A 20,784-nucleotide genomic window follows, 5' to 3' on the forward strand; every position below is an offset into this window, starting at 1 on the left:
ACAACAAACTAAAAGCAAGAAAATGTCAAATTTTCCGGTTTGTTCTTTACAACAAATGTGGAATATTAGAATCAGTAAATAGTACTAGTACCACTATATTCCATAGCAACTTAATATTTTTATCAGTGTTACTCAACTTAAATTTTACTGAGTATATATTCTTAAATATATTATAATGAATCATCAACATCGTAATTTTATTTCAAATACAGTACTACGTATATAAATAACTGTTAACTTAAAACATGAACTATGAGCTATAACTTTTGAGGTTCGAATTTGCAACTTAAACTTTTATTATTGAATTACTCATGGTATATGAAGAAGCAAATGATGATCAAATGTGCCAATATTTCAACTCATTTCATTATTGGTCACATTTCAAATGAATAATTTGTAGGCAAAAGGCCAATCATGTGCATTGCCTCATAGTATATCATTGAGTGAACTACAAAAATGGTCTTTGGACTATTAGTTTATCTCGCTCATAGTCCTTAGATTTTTAAAATATTGTCATACAACCCTGGACTAAGGGCTTATCTCGAAATTAGTCATTTTGCCATTTTTTATACGAAAATACCATTTTGAGGGTTTGGGCAATTTGGCCTTTTTACACTTTGAGCATTTTAAATTTGATATTATTTCAGTGATGTACTAAATCTGATATTATTTCAAAATTATCATTCTTCTCCCCTTTTTGTCATCCTTCACTTTTTTTTTCTTTATTTCAATATTAGATTTGATTTTATAAAATTAAATTTCAAAATTTAGATTTTTAAATATCATTAAATTTTTATTAATTATTAAAATTACTATTAAATAACAAAAATTAATAGTTTTGATCAATATTTGATAGTTTTAAATATTTAATCAATAAGGTATGCCGACTCCAACTTAGTTCTAATCAATATTTAATAGTTTTGATCATAAATAGATCATATAACACGATTATTCTAAAATAAATATGCATATAATGTAAGACTAATATAATTTTCGTTTATTTGTTTAAAAACAATCAAAATTAACTAGAAAATTTAAACAAAATACTCATGTATAAAATTTTTAGTAGTATCAAATTTTTAGTCAACTTCATAATATATAATCACAAGCAATTATAACAACCGAACGAAGGCTAAGTAGAATAACTCTTATTTTTTCATCATGATTATTGTTATTATTCTTCTGTACTTCTTCGATTCAAATGAATATTATAATAAATAACAAAAATTTATAGTTTTAATTAATATTTATAGTGTCCATGAATTAATAATTTTAATTAATAAAAATTTATTCATAGTTAAATATCTAAATTTAAAATTTAATTTTATAAAATTAAATCTAATATTGAAATAAATAAACAAAGTGAAGGATGGCGAAAGGGAAGAAGAATGATAATTTTGGAATAATACCAGATTTAATACATCACTGAAATAATATCAGATTTAAAATGTTAAAAATGTAAAAAAACCAAATTGTCCAAACCCTCAAAAGAGTATTTTCTTATAAAAAATAGTAAAAAGACCAATTTCGAGATAAACCCTTAGTCTAAGGATATCTGAGGATATTTTTAAAGTCCATGGACTATGGACGAGATAAACCCATAGTCCATGGACCATTTTTGTAGTTCACTCTATATCATTTTATCTCCTCTATTGCTTTTCCTATTTTTTTTTAAAAAATATTGTTTTCAACATCATCACACACATACACACTCTTCTTTTAAATGTTCCGGTTTAAAAGTGAAAACGTATAATAAATTCTTACGGATTGGAATTTGACTATTTTGCAACCAAACTGATTTGTAAAGTTAGCTCAAAATTTATATAATGCTAAAGTGTTTTGCCTTTATACATTCGGTGTATATAATTAATTAATTGTTGGATGGTGTGGAGTCCATGTTTAAAGTTTAATAAATGCTTCTTTAATTTAAGAAACTTCATTCAATGCTATATTTGAATTAAGAAATAGGAGTATCCGAAGTTTGGCCTTGTGACTAGCCATTTATTTACATTAAATTGCACATTTTATTAGTTCGAAGCATCTGATTCAGTTCTCTTGTTTCACCTAATATCTCAATAATTAAAATTAAGTAGTTTCAACAGCAACTTAGTATTGTTATAAAAAAAATGAACCAAAATTTAAAGGAAAAAATACTCACATTTCTTGGTGATAATATGGTAGTCTAAGAGCATCCACAATGGCTTTCTCCCAACAATAGCTCAGTCATAGTCCAGCCACAAAATCATCCTGCCACATCATCAGGACAAGCAAATAGCCCAGCAATAGTCTAGCCACATCACTCCTAATTATATAAAACAAATAATTGACAATCACACAAAATACAGAATTAAATTTACGACACAGATACGCGAAAATTGAATAATAATATTAAAATTAAAAAAAAGTACATTAATTTTTTAAAAAAACTCCTCTTCCACACACGAATTACGGAATTACATAATAAAAAATTACAATCACGCAAATACGGAATTAAATTTACGACACAAATACGAGAAAATGTAATAATTTTATTTAAATTAAAAAAAGTAAATTATATAAAAATAATAATTAAAAAAATCGGCTAGCCGATTCTGAGCCCGCAATGGCGGCTAGCGGATCGCCTAGCGCCCGCGAATCTGCTAGAGCTCGCCGATCGGTTAGCCTAAATTGTCGCAATGGAGGCTAGCGGATCGGCTAGTGCCCGCGATCGGCTAGCCTATCCGCTAGCCTCCATTGTGGATGCTCTAATTAAATGCAAAAAGTGGTCAAGTACTATCCTTAAAATACTACTATAAAATATTAATTATAAACATGGGAATGAATTGCAGCCACATTTAGATTGTATGAAACTTTAACATCGTCGTCATGTGGAAACATTAATGTGTGAAATAGATCAATTGCAATGTCTTGATCGAATACTTTATTATTTTCATTAATTTGCCATTTTACTCATTGCACAACCATAACTCGACACTTCTTAGAAAAAGAGAGCTTTTCCATTCTCTTATTGGTTTTGAAATAGAATGGTCCCATCCTATTTTTCTCATTATTGCCTTATAGTACAAAATAAAAAGAAATAATTAAATTTATCATTTTAAAATTTCCCAATAATGCTATGTACTAGTTGAATTTGGTGTCCCCTTTCCAACATCAGGTGGAAAATTGCCCTAATAAAAAAAAAGACAAATAGGCCGAGGGGACCATAGATAGCACAGGTTTTCTTACATTACAACCATTCCTTATTATTATAGCTAATATTTTCCAGCTTGAAAGGAAATTAGGCCACCATATTTTTATAGGAATAATCCAATTTTTAATTCTATCTAATCATCACCTGTATTTTGCAGCTAGCAATTGTATGGGCTCTAGGCTCCACAATTTTTTTTAATTTCTCTAGGCTCCACCAATTTCACTACTTCACATTTATTTCCTCTTCATGATAAATAATGTATGTACTAAATACTAGCACCACGTATGAAATTCAATCCAATTTCTGACACGTTAGAAAATCGACTAAAAGGACTCTTTGGTGATAGGCATCATGCAATAATGTACCTCAGCCATGAGATTTTAGGAGATAATATTATTTACTCCGTTAGGTAAAGGGAGACAATATTATATTTATATTAACATCTTTTATGAGATAAATTAAAAATACAAGTGTGTCATCTATTATGAGACGAGGACGAAGAAGTAGCTAAAATATCATGTTGAGAATGTTATCTATTAGTTTTATCATATATGATTCGGGATTTATGTAATCGGCTTTTTTCAAGAGTAGATAAATCTTAAAACAACGCTTTAGAGCATCCGTATCGCCATCTCGATGCGGGCTCGGTCTCGTCTCGACTAGACGAGCCAGCATCGAGATAGCGATGCAGGCCCCCGTCGCGTCGCATGTCTCTCCGGGGCGATGAAGCTGGCGAGCTCTGGCGCGCGACGTGACACCCACTCGCCGGCCCGCGAATGGGCGTCTTCATGCTAACGCAATAAATAATTTTTTTAAAAAAAGATCGATTTTTCGAAAAAAAATAAAATTTAAAAATTAAAATTTTAAAACGGTAATATTACTGTTTGAATTTAATTATTTATTTATTTATTCTATAAATACTCCAATTAACTCTTTCATTTTACACACAAACACACTATCTCTCATCTTTTTTCCTTCTCATCACTATCATATTATCTATCTCTCTTTCCTCTCCAATTTCTGCAAAAATGTCCGGTGACGGAAACTCTGCCGGCGAGGGCGGATACGACTTGAACACGTTTGTCGACTAGGGGGCATGTACAATGTTTTGGGTTCTTCTGGTTCCGGTTCGTCACCGGGCACCCAAGGCTCTTCGACGACGGCGTACCAAACACCATCTTTTCCAATTGATGCATATTATCGTCCCTTCGCCCCGAGGTATGAGCAAACGCTGGGATTATCCCAAATTAGGGAGAATATTCCGGAGGAACACACTCTGGAAAACCTTCCGACCAGAGCTAGAAGAGGAGGCGGAGGAGGACGAGCCAGCAGAGGAGGACGACGAGGCGGTGGAAGCTCCGCCAGTCGCGGATCCGGAAACGAGGAGGATGAGGCAGTGGAGGACGTAGGCCGTCATCCATACAGCTCCGCGGAGAGGATGGCTCTATTCGACGCTTGGATCAGCACGTCGTACGATCCCATCGTCGGGAATCAACAATCCCACAAGTGTTTTTGGGATAAGGTCACCGCCGCATACAACGAGCAAAAGCCAAGGGGAACCTTCAAGCGCAACATGAAGATGCTTCGCAATCATTTTGAGCCAGCCGACAAAGATATCAAAATATTTTGTGGGATCTACAAGCTTGAAACGGAGAATTACCAAAGCGGAGCCAGTGGAGCCAACATTCTGAGAGCGGCTTTGCGAGTCTTTAAAACTGACACTGGCAAAGATTTCAAATATGTTGATATTTGGCAGTCGGTCAAAGAGGTTGATAGGTGGGTTGGCGGTGTCCAGTCCAGCATGGGCTCGAGCTCGAAACTCACGAAGCACACGACGGGTGGCTAATACTCGTCTAGTGAGGGCGGGGAAGGCAACGCCTCACAAGAGGTTGAGTTCCCGACATCTGATGCAGGGGGCTCCTCCGGTACACGACGTCGGCCGCAAGGGAACAAGGCGGCGAAAGCGACTAGAGCTCACGCAGAGAGGGCCCGAGGCGAATCAAGCCAGGCGAGCTCCCAAGGCACGTCGCCGCCCTCCCTAATGTCCATGTACTTCACCGCCACGATGGCTGACACTTCCCGCATGACGCCTGACCAATATCAAGCCCATATTGCCGGCATTGTGTATCTGGTAAGACAACTTGGTATTCCGCCTCAAACGGGTGCATCGCCACAGCCTTCGAGGGATGATTCGCCGGCGGAGTAGTTTTTATAATTTAAGTGTGCAATTTTAAATTTCTAGTATTTTAAATTATGTCTTTTTTATTTTTTTAAGATTTTAATTATGTATATTTTTAGGATTTTAAATTGTAATTTTATTTTATTTGATGAAGTGTGTTTTTATTAATTGAATTTGTTGGAAATAAAAATAAAAATGAAATTAAATGAATAGTTAGAGGATAAGATGATTAAGAGATGGAGGGCTGCAGATGTTGTCTCATAGTTAAGAGATTGGATAAAAAGTGCAGCGGGGCCCATGACAAGTTAATGGATGAGACGGTATTGAGACATGGATGTGGACGACCTTAATAGCTAATTAGCACACAATAGAATGACGTCCTTCTCAAATTAGACTCTCAGAAGCTGTATGAGACAATTCAGTGAAACTTGCTAGAGAAAAAAAACGTTATTTGGGCATGAGTTTTTAGGCCATCTTGATGTTTATTCTTGTTAATAAATCTTGAACCTTGTTGTTTCAATCGCGAAAATGATTAAGAGAAGTCGAACCCCTTTCAACTCTTATATTCTTATTGATCACAAAAACCTTCAATAAACTCATTCTGAAAAGGGATGTGAATTTAGAGTTTTTATGTGGCTCGCTATTGGAGCAAGTCAGATTCAAACCACCCAACTCTAATTCGTAAACAACAAGACTATATTTTGCCATCTTGATGCCAGTATTCTAGACAAGTTAATTATGGAAATCGGCTCTCATCCCACTGAATTGTGAGGAGAATTGGGTTGAAGATGCCATAGGGTACTAAGTATGACTCATAGCGATCATTTATCAAAGAATGACTCTAGTTATCAAATGATTGAACAACCGGGAGCAATATACTTACGATACTTAGTTGACATTCATAAAAAGTATCTATTGAATTTTGAGTTCAATACATCCTCTTGAGTTCAATATTTGTTAGCTGTGTTTGGCCGCTTTACTTGATCTTCCTTACTGTTTGACTTGTTTGTTCTTTAGACATAGTGCCCCTAAATCTTGTTATTTTGTCTTGTTCTTCACAGTTGCATTTTATGTGTCATTCTTCGAATTTATTTTTTAATTAAATTAATAAATATGCTATTATTCCAGGTAAAAATAATAATGAGATGAGACAGTTTTTCTTTTAATTATCAATAATGCAGCCTGCCCAATTTTATTCGATGGTACGAATGCATATCTAGTTTATAGGGTGTTGGTACATTTCCCACCACTATTTTGTGAAAATACTATGTTTGATACATAACATTTAATAAAGCAGAAGACATATCATTGGCATATTGAGGTTGAAGTACAAAACAACACACACTCCATGTTCAAATCTTTGTAATCAATATATGACAATTCAAAGAGCTCAATTTCCATTGATGGCCTTGAAATAGGTATTCGATTATAATTGGCTTTGCGAGTTGGTACATTATTCTTTCTATTAATATTATATACATTTATTTGTAAAACAAAAAAAAAAGAAAGAAAATTGATACTTATTTATAAATTATTATTATCATTGTTATTATAGCTCAAAATTAAACTGATGCTGTTATAATTAAAAGAATAGCAACTATGGACGGGAACGTTATCAAGCTACATTCATTCGAACATTTTACAAAGCATGGTAAGATTGTAAATCACGTATTCCATTGGAATATCACAACTATGAAACACGGTTTATTTGGTGAAACATATAATTTCCATTCCAGCTAATAAGTTGGAAGAGAATCATCACTAACATGGAAGTAAATGAAGAACAATTATTGATCGTCACTGTTATAAGTATTTAGTATGACTTATAAATGCATATATTAATGAAATGTAGGAAGTTATAACCTTTTGAAACATGTTCGGCAAAAGTAGCATATAAGCCGTAAATATAAGCTCCAATTATATATACACTTCCCAAAAAAAAAAAGTTCTTCAGTATTTTTTTTAAAAAAATTATAAGGAAAAATTTTGTGTAAAATTTGGAGAAGTAATTGGCAAGAAACCACCATTGAAGGAGATTAAAAGAAACTGCACTTGAAACCGAAGAGAGAAGAAACCGTAGCACATAATGGAGGGAGAAAGAGGATTTTAATTATGGACTACATTGCGAAAGAGTTAATTGCAAAATAAAAAGAAAGGGCCATATATATAGGCAAAAAATACCAACCAATGTAGTGCTAAAACCTAAAACCAACTACTAAGTATTTATTTTCATTTTTAACATCTTCATCCTAAAATATTTATAATATAGAAATTTATTTTTCGTATTTATCTTTTAGTTTCAACTTGTTTCATTTTTTCTATTTTTTTTCAATAAGACAAAATGCTTAAACCCTTGAAAGAGGCGAGCTTGTTCATGAAAGTCAAAACAATCACAGAAATAACAACGCAACATAAGAGAAAAGAGAAAACTGGCAACCAAGTCCCAGCAAAAACTGAAGCTAGAAAAAGATTGTAGCGGAACAGCCACAAAAATAAACAAAAAAAAAGCAGAGACATAGTATTATAAGTATCCACATTATATTCTTTATGAAATAAGTATTGGCAAATGGCCTTATAATTAGTTATAGTGATCAGCCGCCTTTTATGTGGTTATAACTAATACCCATATTTATATTCTTTTAATCAAGGTTGAGCATGTGCCAATAATATATCACCAGCTCCAACTCTGTCATCAATGGCCTATACAAACTAGGATAGAAAGAATATACTACTAGTATAACTGGGAATTGAATAAACTATGGAGGTGTTTGAAATGGGAATGCATTTTTTCTAGTACTATTACTTATTTATATAAAGTACTACTTGTTGCACAATTGATAGTTTTGTTTATTACTATACTATATATATTAGTGAGTGACATTGTTTTACCACAATTAGAGAAGTGCAATATCAAGTAATAAAAGCATACATGGCTCGAGGGAAACTAAACGATCAATTTACTCGATAAAAGCAAACTATAACATTCTATGAGTATGCTTTAAATAAATTATGTGACATTTTTTTATTTAATTATATTCATGACATTATTTTCATAAGGTTGTGAGGTGCTCGCCTAAACCTACCACCTACCACCTACCTTAAATATATATGATTTTTAATTTTATGGCATATTCTGCGTGTAGTTAATAAATACTATTATTTCTTAGTATTCCATATGAATAGGTTTACTTATAAAGAAGAGAATCAAGAACATTGGAAACCATATACCAACTCCATTTTAAATGAAGATTGAAAGGTAACAAATCCCCCTTACAAGGCACATAGAATCAAGGAAAACTAATATTAATTCCAACCAATCAATTAATTGAGCAAATGCTAACTATAAATATAAAAATAAATAAAAGCCCCCATTCTCAAGACATGTTGGTGTAAGAGGAGGCAATTGTGTGGTGTGAATTCCTAAAGATTCTCTTAGAGCATCAGCAATGGCGGACGTCCACGCGGAATTCCCATCGGCGTGCGGGAATTCCGAGGCGGACGTCCGCCATTGCGCGTCCCAGGCACGGATACGGAATTCCGCGAATGAATTCGCAGTTCCGCGGTGTTCTGTGCGGACGTCCGTCATTGCGTTGACGCCCGCGGAATTCTATTTTTTTTCATTAAATTTTTTTTTCGGTTTCTATATATACATCTCGTTGAACTTCATTTCATTTGCACCACTTGTATTAACAAGTTTCTCTCTCTCCAAAAATACCTTTCTTTCGAATCAACAATAGAGTACCACGACACGATTCCCCCGCCTCGAGCGAGTCATCGGCGCCCTATTTTCCCATCGGCGGGAGTACGCCGATGTCCGCTGCGATGCCTCAAATGCCGGGGATGATGCCATTTAGTAATTATGTATTTTTTTAATGAAGTATGATTTTTTTTAAAATAAAGTGGTTGCATTTTCTTCGTATTCGCGTCGAAATTTTAATTCTGTAAATTGTTTAATTCCGGAAATTGTCTAATTTGTGAATTTGTGAATTTTTTTTAATGTGGGAATTCCGTCGGGAATTTCGCAGGAAATTCCGCTACTGTGCAGTGGGAATTCCGTATAACGTGGCAGGGCAGTGGGAAGTCCGTATAACATGGCATGAGGTGTTTTTGGGAATTCCGCTCCACTGCTAATGCTCTTATCCTATCTCTTATTAAGCATTTAATTACAATCAACACAAATTTACATTAGTACTTTATTAGTATTTTATGAAACTTCAATTTTTGGCGGCATGATTAAAATAAATCTCCATTTTGTATGGTAATGGATTAGTAATTCAGCCAATGAAATGCTTGGGCGCTTTATCCTATGTCAGAGTCTGAGGCAGAGTTGGATCTCGCACGTGCCGCCCATGTGCCGAATTCATGCGAGCCACTTAGGCCATCCACGATAGGAATAGCCCAGCAATAGCTCAGCCATAGCCTAGCCACTGCCACATCATCAGCACTAAAAATCCTACTGCCACATCATAAATAGCCTAGCCATAGCCTAGCCACATCATAAATAGCCATGCCACATCAATAGCCACATCACTAATAACAATTATATAAAATGACATAATTAACAATCACACAATATACGGAATTTAATTTACGAGACATATACGGGAAACATTAATAATACTATCCACATCACTATTAACAAATATATACAAAATGAAATAATTAACAATCACACAATATACGGAATTAAATTTACTCCACAAAAACGAGAAAATTCACTAATATTAATAAAATTTAAAAAGTACATTAATTAAAAAAATTACATAATTAAAAAAAAAACTAACGTCGTGCAGTCCTCCGCGCCCACTCGTTAATACAAGTGGTGCGAATGAAAATGACGGGCAAGTCGCGTATATATAGTGTTTCGGAAACAAAAAAAAAAATTCGTGCTAGGCGGTGCGCTAGGCGATCCGGACGCTGCAATAGCGCCTAGCGGATCGCCTAGCGCACCGCCTAGCGCTAGGCGGTTTTTTTCCGCGAAATCGGCTAGGCGGCTGCAATAGTTCGCCTAGCACACCACCTAGCGCCGGCGCTCGGCTAGGCGGTGCGCTAGGCGCTATTGTGGATGCTCTTACTTTGAAAAGCAACAGTGACTGCCTCGTTTGGCTCTCTTTTTTGCTGGAAATTTTTGAAAATGAGATTGTGATGATTTTAATTTTTATTATGGGGTTTATTTAATGAAAATATTTGATTTCTTGCGAGTTGATGGAATATTATGTATTTTTACTTTTTGAGAAGTTGTCGAGTTTTTGTAATAATTAGATATTATTCTTATGAAATGCCAAATACTCCTATTAGGTAAGTTACATATTACTACTGTTAGGATCGTCGACTGCAACATTAGTTTGATATTGTCCGCTTTGGGTCAAGCCCGCACGGATTTGTTTTTGGGTCACTCCCAAAAGGCCTCAAACTAATTGGGGTTGGACAGGAATTATATACACCTTCCAACTTCCCTCCCTCATCCGATGTGGGATGGGTTTGTAACCCAACAAACCTCCCCTCAAACCGAGACCACATCGGGAACGCAGTCGACACGGACATGGGTCGTTCCAGCCCTGGCCCCTGGGTCATCCTGGGCCCGACTCTAGCTTTGACCCTAACCGGGGCTCATCCAGGCACAACCCATAGCCACCTGGGCTCTGATACCACTTGTTAGGATCGTCGACTGCAACATCAGTTTGATATTGTCCGCTTTGGGTCAAGCCCGCACGGATTTGTTTTTGGGTCACTCCCAAAAGGCCTCAAACTAATTAGGGTTGGACAGGAATTATATACACCTTCCAACTTCCCATACTCATCCGATGTGGGATGGGTTTGTACCCCAACAAACCTCCCCTCAAACCGAGACCACATCGGGAACGCAGTCGACACGAACATGGGTCGTTCAAGCCCTGGCCCCTGGGTCATCCTGGGCCCGACTCTAACCCAAGTCCTTCAGGGCCCGACCCTAACCGGGGCTCATCCAGGCACAACCCATAGCCACCTGGGCTCTGATACCACTTGTTAGGATCGTCGATTGCAACATTAGTTTGATATTGTCCGCTTTGGGTCAAGCCCGCACGGATTTATTTTTGGGTCACTCCCAAAAGGCCTCAAACTAATTAGGGTTGGACAGGAATTATATACACCTTCCAACTTCCCTCACTCATCCAATGTGGGATGGGTTTGTACCCCAACAACTACTACTATACTCCATTACATTAAGTTGCTACTTGCTATGGCAATTCTAACAATATTTGATTTAATTGTTAAATGTATATAGATTATTGAATTTGCCAAGATCGACCATTTTGCCATTTCGATTTTAATTAAAATCCATTTTACCATTCTTAATACTAGTAATATTTTAAGACGTGTTAAAGTTGTTAATATCTTTAATAAAAAAATCAGTTTTAATACTTTATGTCAACATATCTAGAGGTGGGTAGGTAAGGTATACCTTACCGAAACCATCATACCGTATATTTTATCGTAAATTTGGTATGCGAAAAAAGCATACCTTAACCTTACAAAAATTTTTGATATACCGAACTTCGGTATACCTTATTTTCGGTATGGAGAATTTTCATACCGATACCATACCTCATTTTCGGTGTGTCGTACTAAGTTCGGTATACCATACTTTTGCGGTATAACTTACTTTAAACATCAATGAAAATGGAATATTTGAATTTTTAGAATACTATTTATATTTTATAATTTAAATAATATATTAAATACTACTCCCTCCGTTCCAAGGAAGATGATCCCTTCCTAGGGCGGCACGGGAATTTATGCAACTTTATTTTGTGTGTGAAGTAGTAAAGTAAGAGAGTGAGAATAAAGCATAGATAAATGTGTTTCTATTTTTAGTAAGGGTCATCTTGGTTAGGACAAACTAAAAATGAAAATGAGTCATCTTCAATAGAATAGATGGAATATATTTTATTTATATTATATTTATATTTCACAATAGATTTTATAATTTAACCATATATAAAATATATTTTATATATAATTATATTATATTTTACGGTATATACCTTAAAATACAGTATATACCGAATTTCGGTATGCAGCTGTATACCGCGGTATATTAAAATTCATACATTTACCTTACCGAAATATTTCTATAAGGTATCATACAGTATAAAAAATCACGGTATACCTAAAATTCGATATTTTCGGTACGATAAGGCTGGTATTTCGGTATTTATCCTCGGCCCTAAACATATCTTCAAATTATTCGCTAATTTATAATTATTTATTACTCATATCTTTAACTAATGTCTATCTTATTACTAAGTAAGCTAGTTTTACATTTAAAATAGATCAATAGGACAACAGTTCAATATTTATGACACACAATGTGCATTCAGCACTACTTCGATTTTAAGATAACAAATCTTTGTATATACTCTCTGCGCCTACAAAAAAAATAGTAGTAGTATTATTTTTTCTATTTTTTATGTTGATTATTAGTCTCAATTCTATGTATATTTTTTTTCTTTCTATCATTTTTTATTCACTGTTTTTTTCCTTTCTTTTAATTTATTAATTGCATATTGAACTTACGTCCACAAATAAAGCTATATATCAGAGTATAAAATTCATTCAAAATTTATACTAATAAATTATCTCTGTTATGTTTATAGGAGTAATTATTATACATCAGTGTGTTCGTGTAATTTAATAGAACTAATATAATTTCGGCCGGTTATATGTGGAAAGAGAAGCCTCAAATTTCAAATCGTTGACTATTAAACAAGCAATTGTAAAGTTTTTTGGAAACATGCAAATATTCATTCGTTTCAGTGCAGCCAAATATTCATTCTCAATCCATGAACCGACTTTAAATTTTCTATACTATAATACAATTTTTATTATTAAACATTTACCATCTTTCAATTTATTGCAAAATCACTTCATCCAAATTTATATGTTAACTTGATACTTATTTAACAGGGTATATTCAAATATAAAAATATCAGTAAAACTTGGATTTAGAGTCCTTTAAAAATCTGCATCACATGCAATAATACCTTAGCCTAACTTTAACATGGGTCCAATCCATCAAATTCAGATGTGATTAAACCTGAAAAAATTGAAAGTATTCTTTAAATCAGACACCTAGTTTTGACAAATCCGTATACTTATCCTCGGACTTAATTATAATGCTTTTTAATGAAAACCAAAACATATAATATCTGCAGTTCCAGTTCTCATCAAAAGGATGTTTTTGCTACAAATATAAATTCAAAAGCTTAATTTGCAGGCATCATCGAGCCCCACTCTAAAATGAAGCTTTTCAATAGCACTGTTAGCACCCCAACAGCTTTTTCTACCTCTTCAGTCAAATAGCATTCAAGAGTTTAATACTGTATGATTAAATTTAATTGTGGGATAAAAGTTGAATTATATACTATATTTTAAGTAACTGCATCATTGCGTGGTCTTAGATGATAAAGTACGCATTTGCTGTGATTTTCAAGAAATGGATTTATCATCCTTAGAATTTTAAATTGCACCTTTTTACTTCTTACTGAAATGTTTATGCTTAAACTACAGATAAAAAAAAACAAACAAAGATCTTTTGGACTAAAAATTTTATGAGTAATTATGAAATTAACTATTAGACCTAAATAATTTGGGTTGTTGAATATTGTTGGTGGACTTTTGTATCTTGGCTATGAATTAAACTTGGCCCAAAGCAGAATTATTGGGCTAGGCCCAAGTTGGTAAGCCCTTTAGCCGGACGACCCTTCCTCTCCATCATTTGATTACTGCCACGTCTGGCATTCACCCGAATCTGGATCATACACTGTTGGATGTGGGGTTGTGTTAGATATGTGAGATGAATGACGTTTTGTGTTACTCAATTTACACTTCTCTCTCTCTCTACTCACTCGAATCAATGACTTCTCTCTTATCTCTCACTTCCCTCTTCTTCTCCGATGACTTCTCCGGTGGTTTCTCTTGAGTCCTTCGCTGTTCCTCGATGCGATTGACGATGGTGCAGCCGGTGAAGGCAACTACTTCGGTTGCCGATGTGTTTGTGAGATCTAGGGTTTAATGTGTGAGGGATTTGGTGTGAGATTGTGTTATGTGGTTCTAGATCCGGTGTGAAGGAGTTGTGTAGTGTTGATCCTGACGGTGAAAGGTGAATCTTTGGTCGGATTCGACGGTGCTCCTTTGGATCTAGACTCTGGTTGAATAGATCTGAACTATTGGCGGGTGGCTGAGCCAAATACTGTGATCTATTTGATTTTCTCCGTGTTTCTTGTTCGTTCTAGTTGTAATATCTTAGATCCGTAAGGATTTTACCGGTTATTACTAACTTGTTTCTTTAAGTGTGCAGGCTGGGATTAATCAAGGAGCTAGCTAGGATTTCTGTCAAGAACTTGTAATAGCTAGGGTTTCTTTACTTGTAACCAAGTTTGTAATACTTGATTAAAATCAGCCGCGTGGTTGAAAGTTTGGCTGAGCTCTCTTATACAAGAACAAAGAGATCTCGGTAATTAGTGAATCCGGACTGGTCTGATCCCTACATGGGTTAAGGTCCAACTTGTGCATTACTCTCTTAAAAAGGAATAGTACTTTGATAGAGCTGACGATTTGTACAACACAGATCCAGAAACAATCTATTCTGTAACCAAAATCCAGTGTAAATTAGTGGGACTAAAATTGGGCCTATCTGATTGATGGATTTTTGTATACTATAATTTGAATATTATCACAAGATTCATCCATCCATTTTCGGACAAATTATGCGTTGATATGATAGCAAATTTAAAACACGTGAACAAAAAAGTTATTTCGAACTTACTTAGATGTTGTTTTGCCTAATGCTACTTTATCCACGTGTTTTAAAGCGACTGTCACGTCAAAGTGTAAATTTGTAATATACCGGAAAAAGAAAGATGAGATAATTGCGAAAAGTCCAACTTCCTTAATTTATGTTACAAATATTGAAAACTACCCTTAAAAAATCTGATTGATTTATATACTGTACTAATTTAGCGTATCTAAAGCAAAAGAGCAAGGTAATTAGAAAATTGCATATGAATATCAGTTTCATTGTTAGTACATCTGTATTATCTTGTTGCACTAAGAAAATAGTCAATAGGACTTTTAAGCTATTTCCCAAGTACCTCATTTTTCATTACCTTGTTCTTGAAATACAATTACAACAAAAATCTGGGCAAAAACAATTAGGTCTTTCTTCATTTCCATACAATAATCTTGATCAATCATATTCCTTTCTTTGTCGAATCTGTTTTGGAATATCTTCGAGATTCCTTAAAAATAACCATAATTCCAAACACTAGTTGAACCAATAAGCCTAAACACTAAATTACCAATCAACCAAGAATGTTGAGTTATGATTTGATGACACCAAGTGTCTGCGGCTGAAGTGAAACAGAATGCTTCAAATCTCCGATACTCAGCGCGTGGTCTCCCATCGGAATCCTCCGAATCCCGGCCGTGTCCACCACACTCAGATGCTTGCAAACATGGATCCTGATAGGCACCCTCTCCTGCCCGCCCGAGCCCACCCTCACCTTCTCGAACGCAACCAGCTGCTTGTGGGGCGCCCATCCGCCCCCGGGCGGGCTGGAGAACACCAGCACCGTGTGGGACCCCTCCCTCGTCCCCACGTTCCTCACGTCCACACTAAAGCTAAGCGACAGCCGGCTGCACCTGGCATGGGTCACCCTGACCCATTGGCTTGTCGTGTTGGAGTGGTGGCGCCCGTCCACAGGGACGTACACCATCTTAGGCACCTCAGCTATCGTTTGCACGAAGCTGGAGTAGGTTAGACCGTGACCAAATGGATACACGACCGGCCCTTGGTAGAACCGGTAAGTCCTCCCAGGGTAATTTTTTGAAGGATTTGGCCTCATGTCCATTGCTGTCATAGCCAGGTTGTTGAGGTATTTTTGAGGATACCATGTCATTGGAAGCTTCCCACCTATACAATCAAACATTCAACATATCACAAGGAATGGTCAGTTGAAGAACTTATCAGTTAGAAGCACAAAACATATCAGTTGGTGACTCAAATGGTATTCGTAGCCAAGTGATATCAGTTGGCAGCACAAATATATCAGTTTCGAGCAACTGATATGATACATTTTGTGCTGCCAACAAGTTCTCATTTTAAGGTAGTTACGAAATGATCCATCTCCCATGATCAAATAACCTAAATCAGTATATATATTTACCAGGATTATGAGTTCCAAACAAGATATCAGCAATGGCAGCACCACCGGCTTGGCCAGGATAGCCGGCCCACACAATGGCTCCGATTTTCGGATCATGCTTGGCGAAGGAGACATCAACCGCACCACCGGTCATCAACACAAGAATGGTTGGGCCTTTAGAGGCAGCAGCAACATTAGAGATGAGCTCCCGTTGACGCCCAGGCAGCAGGAGCCCTGTCCGGTCTTTGAACTCTGCCTCGACAGATTGGTCCAGCCCCATCACCATGACAGTTGCATCAGCCGTCCGTGCAGCCTCAATTGCGCCACCAAACAACGCGTCACTAGCACATGCGACATCTGCACAGCCCGGCTGATGAATTGCCCTAGCATACTTCCTTATACCTTGCAGAGGCGTCGTGTAACCACACGCCACACCTGCACGAAAAATGGCGAAAGAATGTAAGACAAAAGCTCACATAGTGTGTAGGTTTTTTTTTAATCTTCTTACCAGCATAATTGCCTATCATGGTGAGAGTAACATCGGAATTAGGTCCAATGACCGCGATGGGGTGGTGCTTGCGTGTAGAGAGAGGCAGCACAGGGCCTTGGTTTTTGAGCAGAACAATGCCTTGCCTAGCAGCTTCTAATGCTAGTTGTTGGTGGGGAGGGGAGCAGACGTCGTTCGGGCCAAGGTTGCCGTATGGGTGAGATGATGGCTCTCCATCGAACATTCCTAGCCTCATTTGAACTGTGATGGTGTTAAACAGAGCAAGATCGACTTCTGCTTCTTTGAGAAGCCCCTTTTTAACTGCATTCTCTGTGTGAACTCCCAAGAAAGGCCCACAATCCAAATCCAAACCTTGAGATCAACAAAAGTTTCACATCAATCAAACAAACAGTCCATGATCATGGAATTGATGTTGATGGATAATGTGATCTAGTTACCTGCTTTTATTGCATCAGCAGCAGCTTCTTCTGGAGTTGAGGTGTAATGCTGATTGTCGTAGAATACGCCGACAGAGTCACAATCGGAGACAATGTATCTAATGACATGATCAGCATTTCAAGAACTCAGATACAATGATAAGGCTATTTTTCTTGTTTTTTGATGGGAGTGAGTTTTATGGTTTTTCTTGAGTTAAGAACATGTTCTAACCCGTTGAGACGCCAAGCACCACGGACGGTTCCTCGGAGAAGTTTGGGATCAGCGCAGGTAGGAATGCCGTTAACTTGATTGTAAGAACACATCACACTTGCAACATTGCCTTCCTTCACACAGCTTCTGAAGGGAATATCAAATGTATCCACCATGTCCTGTTTGGTTACCTGCAAATTGCGGGACAATGTTTCCATTTAAAACTCTGCAGTATGTTTCCATTAATATGCAGAGTAATTCCATACCTTGGCATTAAAGTGGAACCTATCGACTCCGCTCCAGTTGTCGAGATCATAGGCCGTGTAATGCTTGCAGCAGGCCGCCACCTTGAGCCGGTTTCCGTCCTCCGTCCCCTGCAAACCTCTCACGTACCTCGCCGCATATTCACCGGCCACAAGCGGGTCCTCGCCGGGAGTCTCCTGCCCGCGCCCCCACCTCGGGTCCCGCAATATGTTCACATTCGGGCTCCAATATGTCAGCCCCGCTACCCCGCCGTTGTACATTGCTCGGCCCTCGTCCGACACAACCTGTCCCATTTTCGGAAAGCGCAATAATTGAATACATGAGATAACGTTTATATAATCAAGATAATGGTTTCTGATGCAACTATCTGTTAAATATACATACCTATACACTGCGATTGAATTTATAAGAACAACTTTATGAATATCGTTTGAGTATTAAATATCCCACCTACAATTCGAAAAATGCAAAGCTACAATTGTTTATTTTTTATAAATAAATGAATAGAAATTGACTCAAACTTGATATATTTGGTTTCAGATGTTAATAACTACACTACTACTAGACCAACATGATGCTAGAATTGTTTTGTATAAATTGATAAAACAAAAAAAAGTAACACTAGAAAGTGATCCACTTAAAATTAAATTAAAATTTAAACGATTTAACTGCTTATGGAGAAGAAGAATCATACTTTGCCGATCTCCTCCCAAAGCGAGGCATTGAAAGAGGCGGCCGTGTTGATGACCTGCGGGAAACTGGTGGCGCCGGGGAACGCACCGCCGAATCTGGTCCCCGGACCGACGTTGGAGACGCCGTGGAGCGCCTCGGACCACCACTCGTAGGCCTTGATCCCGAGGCGCGGCACGGCGGCGGCATTGTTCCCCAGAAGCTTGACCTTCTCCTGCAGGGTGAGGCGGGCGATCAAATCCCTCACCCTCTCCTCCGCGCGCAAATCCGCCCGGCAGAACGGCAGCGTTTTGGTGGCGGCGTCGCGCGGATCGCAGGCAAAAGGCTCCCGCGCTCCGGCCGCCGCCAACAGCAGGAAGAGAAGGGCGAGGGATATTTTCATGGTTAGGTATGAAATGAATGGGGAAAGTGGAGTGAGTTTACAATTATATAGAAGATGAGTTGGGGATTATGGCATTGGCAGTGATGAAAGATGATGGAGAGAGCAGTTTGGATGGATGGATGCCCATGATTTTGGTGAGAGAGAAGCAGAGAGAGAGAGAGAGGGTTGCAAGTTGCGAGGATCAACAAATTTTAAATCCACTATTTGGAGGCAAAAGGTGCAAGTTGCAACCAAAGTGAGGTTTCCTTTTATGGAACCTTTTATTCATGTTATATTTCTCTATTTCTAATTGATTAGGTGAAGCCATAAAACCACGAAAAATGTGATCAGCAAATGCATATTTCGTGCTGTTTTATTTACTGCATTTATTTTTATTGTATTTTAGTGTCATTTGATTAAGTTAATGTATGTACATTATATTAAATGGATGATGTTTAACAAATCTTTTGCTAAGTTTGCTTGACATTTGGGCAAAACAAACTTAATTAATCGGGCAGTTTCTTTCGGCAAGAGAATTAAAAATGGTGTTTAATGAATTAAGTAAATGGATAATAAAATATGAGAAAAAAAAATAATGTAAGAAAAAAGTAATAATAATTGATTTTTTCCAGAAAAATACGAGTAGATTAACATTTGAGACAGATCTAGATCTGTACAAGGATGAACTTATGATAGTTTAGAGTAATAGTAGTAATAAATAATACTCCTACAGATTTCCATGTAATAACTATCATGCCCTTTAACAACAAATTCTTTGTAAGAAAATAAAATAAAATTACTTTATACGTGACATATCTGTCACACATTTATCAAGGCTCTAACTAAAGTTGTAAATATGTTGGTAAATCTTGCTATGTTAAGAATATAAGAAGTTCAAATGGGTGGGAAATCATGTTGATAGTTTTGGTGTAGTTGTTTTGTATTATCTCAATGCCAAGGAACCTGAAATCATCACTAATCCCTAACTAGTGAGAGTTTGATGTACAATTTCGTGTCAAGTCATTACCCTTTTATTTTGTTACTTTTGTGGTCTGATGATTTTTCCCTTCTTAAAAAAGTTTTTATCTTGATAAATTCTTTCACTCCGAACTAGAGATTATTTATTACGAACTTCATATTTTGAGACATTATTAGACGACTTAAGTATTTTTTCTTGTTCATAGTGACAATCGACAAACATGAATAGAATCAAGAGTAAGCCCAAGAAGACACAAATATTTTAGATCTACAATTTTGAGGAGTTTGCAACTATTTTGGTACATCCATTATTTCTTATTGGGGGATCTCTTGTGGAAAAATATCTCAATCTAAATAATGATTACATGGACAAATATAATTTCTACATTATTTTAGTTTTTAAATAACAAAAATGTCATAAGTGAGTTAGGTAGTATTTTGCCTATAATAGAGTTTCATAAGATAGAAAGTGAAATCACATAATTGTGCAAAACGATGCTTACAAGCAACTCCGATATGCTTGCCCGCTTTGCAAGTTGCATTACTTAAATTTCAAAAATACAGATGGCAATCGATCATTGGGCATAGAGTGGCAAAGTATTAGTATTATATAATATCTTATGTTTTTGTTTTATTTATATGTACGTATCTTTATGGGGACATACTCATGTTTTAATATTACATCGTCACGGACTGTTTCTTTACATATGGTATGCTATAGCAGCAAAAATTAGAGTGTTTAATAAGCTCATTTGAGGGACAATAAAATTAACATGGAGTAGCATTTTACCAATAGAATTT

General features: G+C 36.4%; 1 protein-coding gene across 2 annotated transcripts; it reads right to left on the minus strand.

The window, feature by feature from the left end:
• Nucleotides 1-15,488: 15,488 nt before the first annotated feature.
• Nucleotides 15,489-19,223, minus strand: LOC121743027 (probable beta-D-xylosidase 2). Of its 2 annotated transcripts, XM_042136207.1 has the most exons (8): nt 18,649-18,787; nt 18,339-18,404; nt 17,957-18,238; nt 17,712-17,881; nt 17,501-17,598; nt 17,064-17,414; nt 16,577-16,990; nt 15,489-16,323 (listed from the first exon to the last, which is right to left on the minus strand). In XM_042136207.1, exons 3-8 carry the CDS (start codon nt 18,212-18,214, stop codon nt 15,731-15,733), a joined length of 1,884 nt encoding a protein of 627 aa, XP_041992141.1. In that variant the 5' UTR covers nt 18,215-18,238; nt 18,339-18,404; nt 18,649-18,787; the 3' UTR covers nt 15,489-15,730. The 2 variants fall into 2 exon arrangements, with proteins under 2 accessions (XP_041992141.1, XP_041992140.1); XM_042136206.1 differs by lacking the exon at nt 18,339-18,404 and having other exon boundaries at nt 18,649-19,223.
• Between the last annotated feature and the right edge of the window lie 1,561 nt (nt 19,224-20,784).

Source organism: Salvia splendens, chromosome 8 (assembly GCF_004379255.2).
Source record: "Salvia splendens isolate huo1 chromosome 8, SspV2, whole genome shotgun sequence".
Taxonomy (NCBI): Eukaryota; Viridiplantae; Streptophyta; class Magnoliopsida; order Lamiales; family Lamiaceae; genus Salvia; species Salvia splendens.

Coding starts and splice junctions, on each gene's coding strand:
- LOC121743027 (XM_042136206.1), bottom strand. CDS start 19,026: ATGAAAATATCCCTCGCCCTTCTCTTCCTGCTGTTGGCGGCGGCCGGA. Junction 17,415..17,500: donor TGCTGATGCAATAAAAGCAG/GTAACTAGATCA, acceptor GTTGATCTCAAG/GTTTGGATTTGGATTGTGGG. Junction 16,324..16,576: donor GTTTGGAACTCATAATCCTG/GTAAATATATAT, acceptor TTGATTGTATAG/GTGGGAAGCTTCCAATGACA.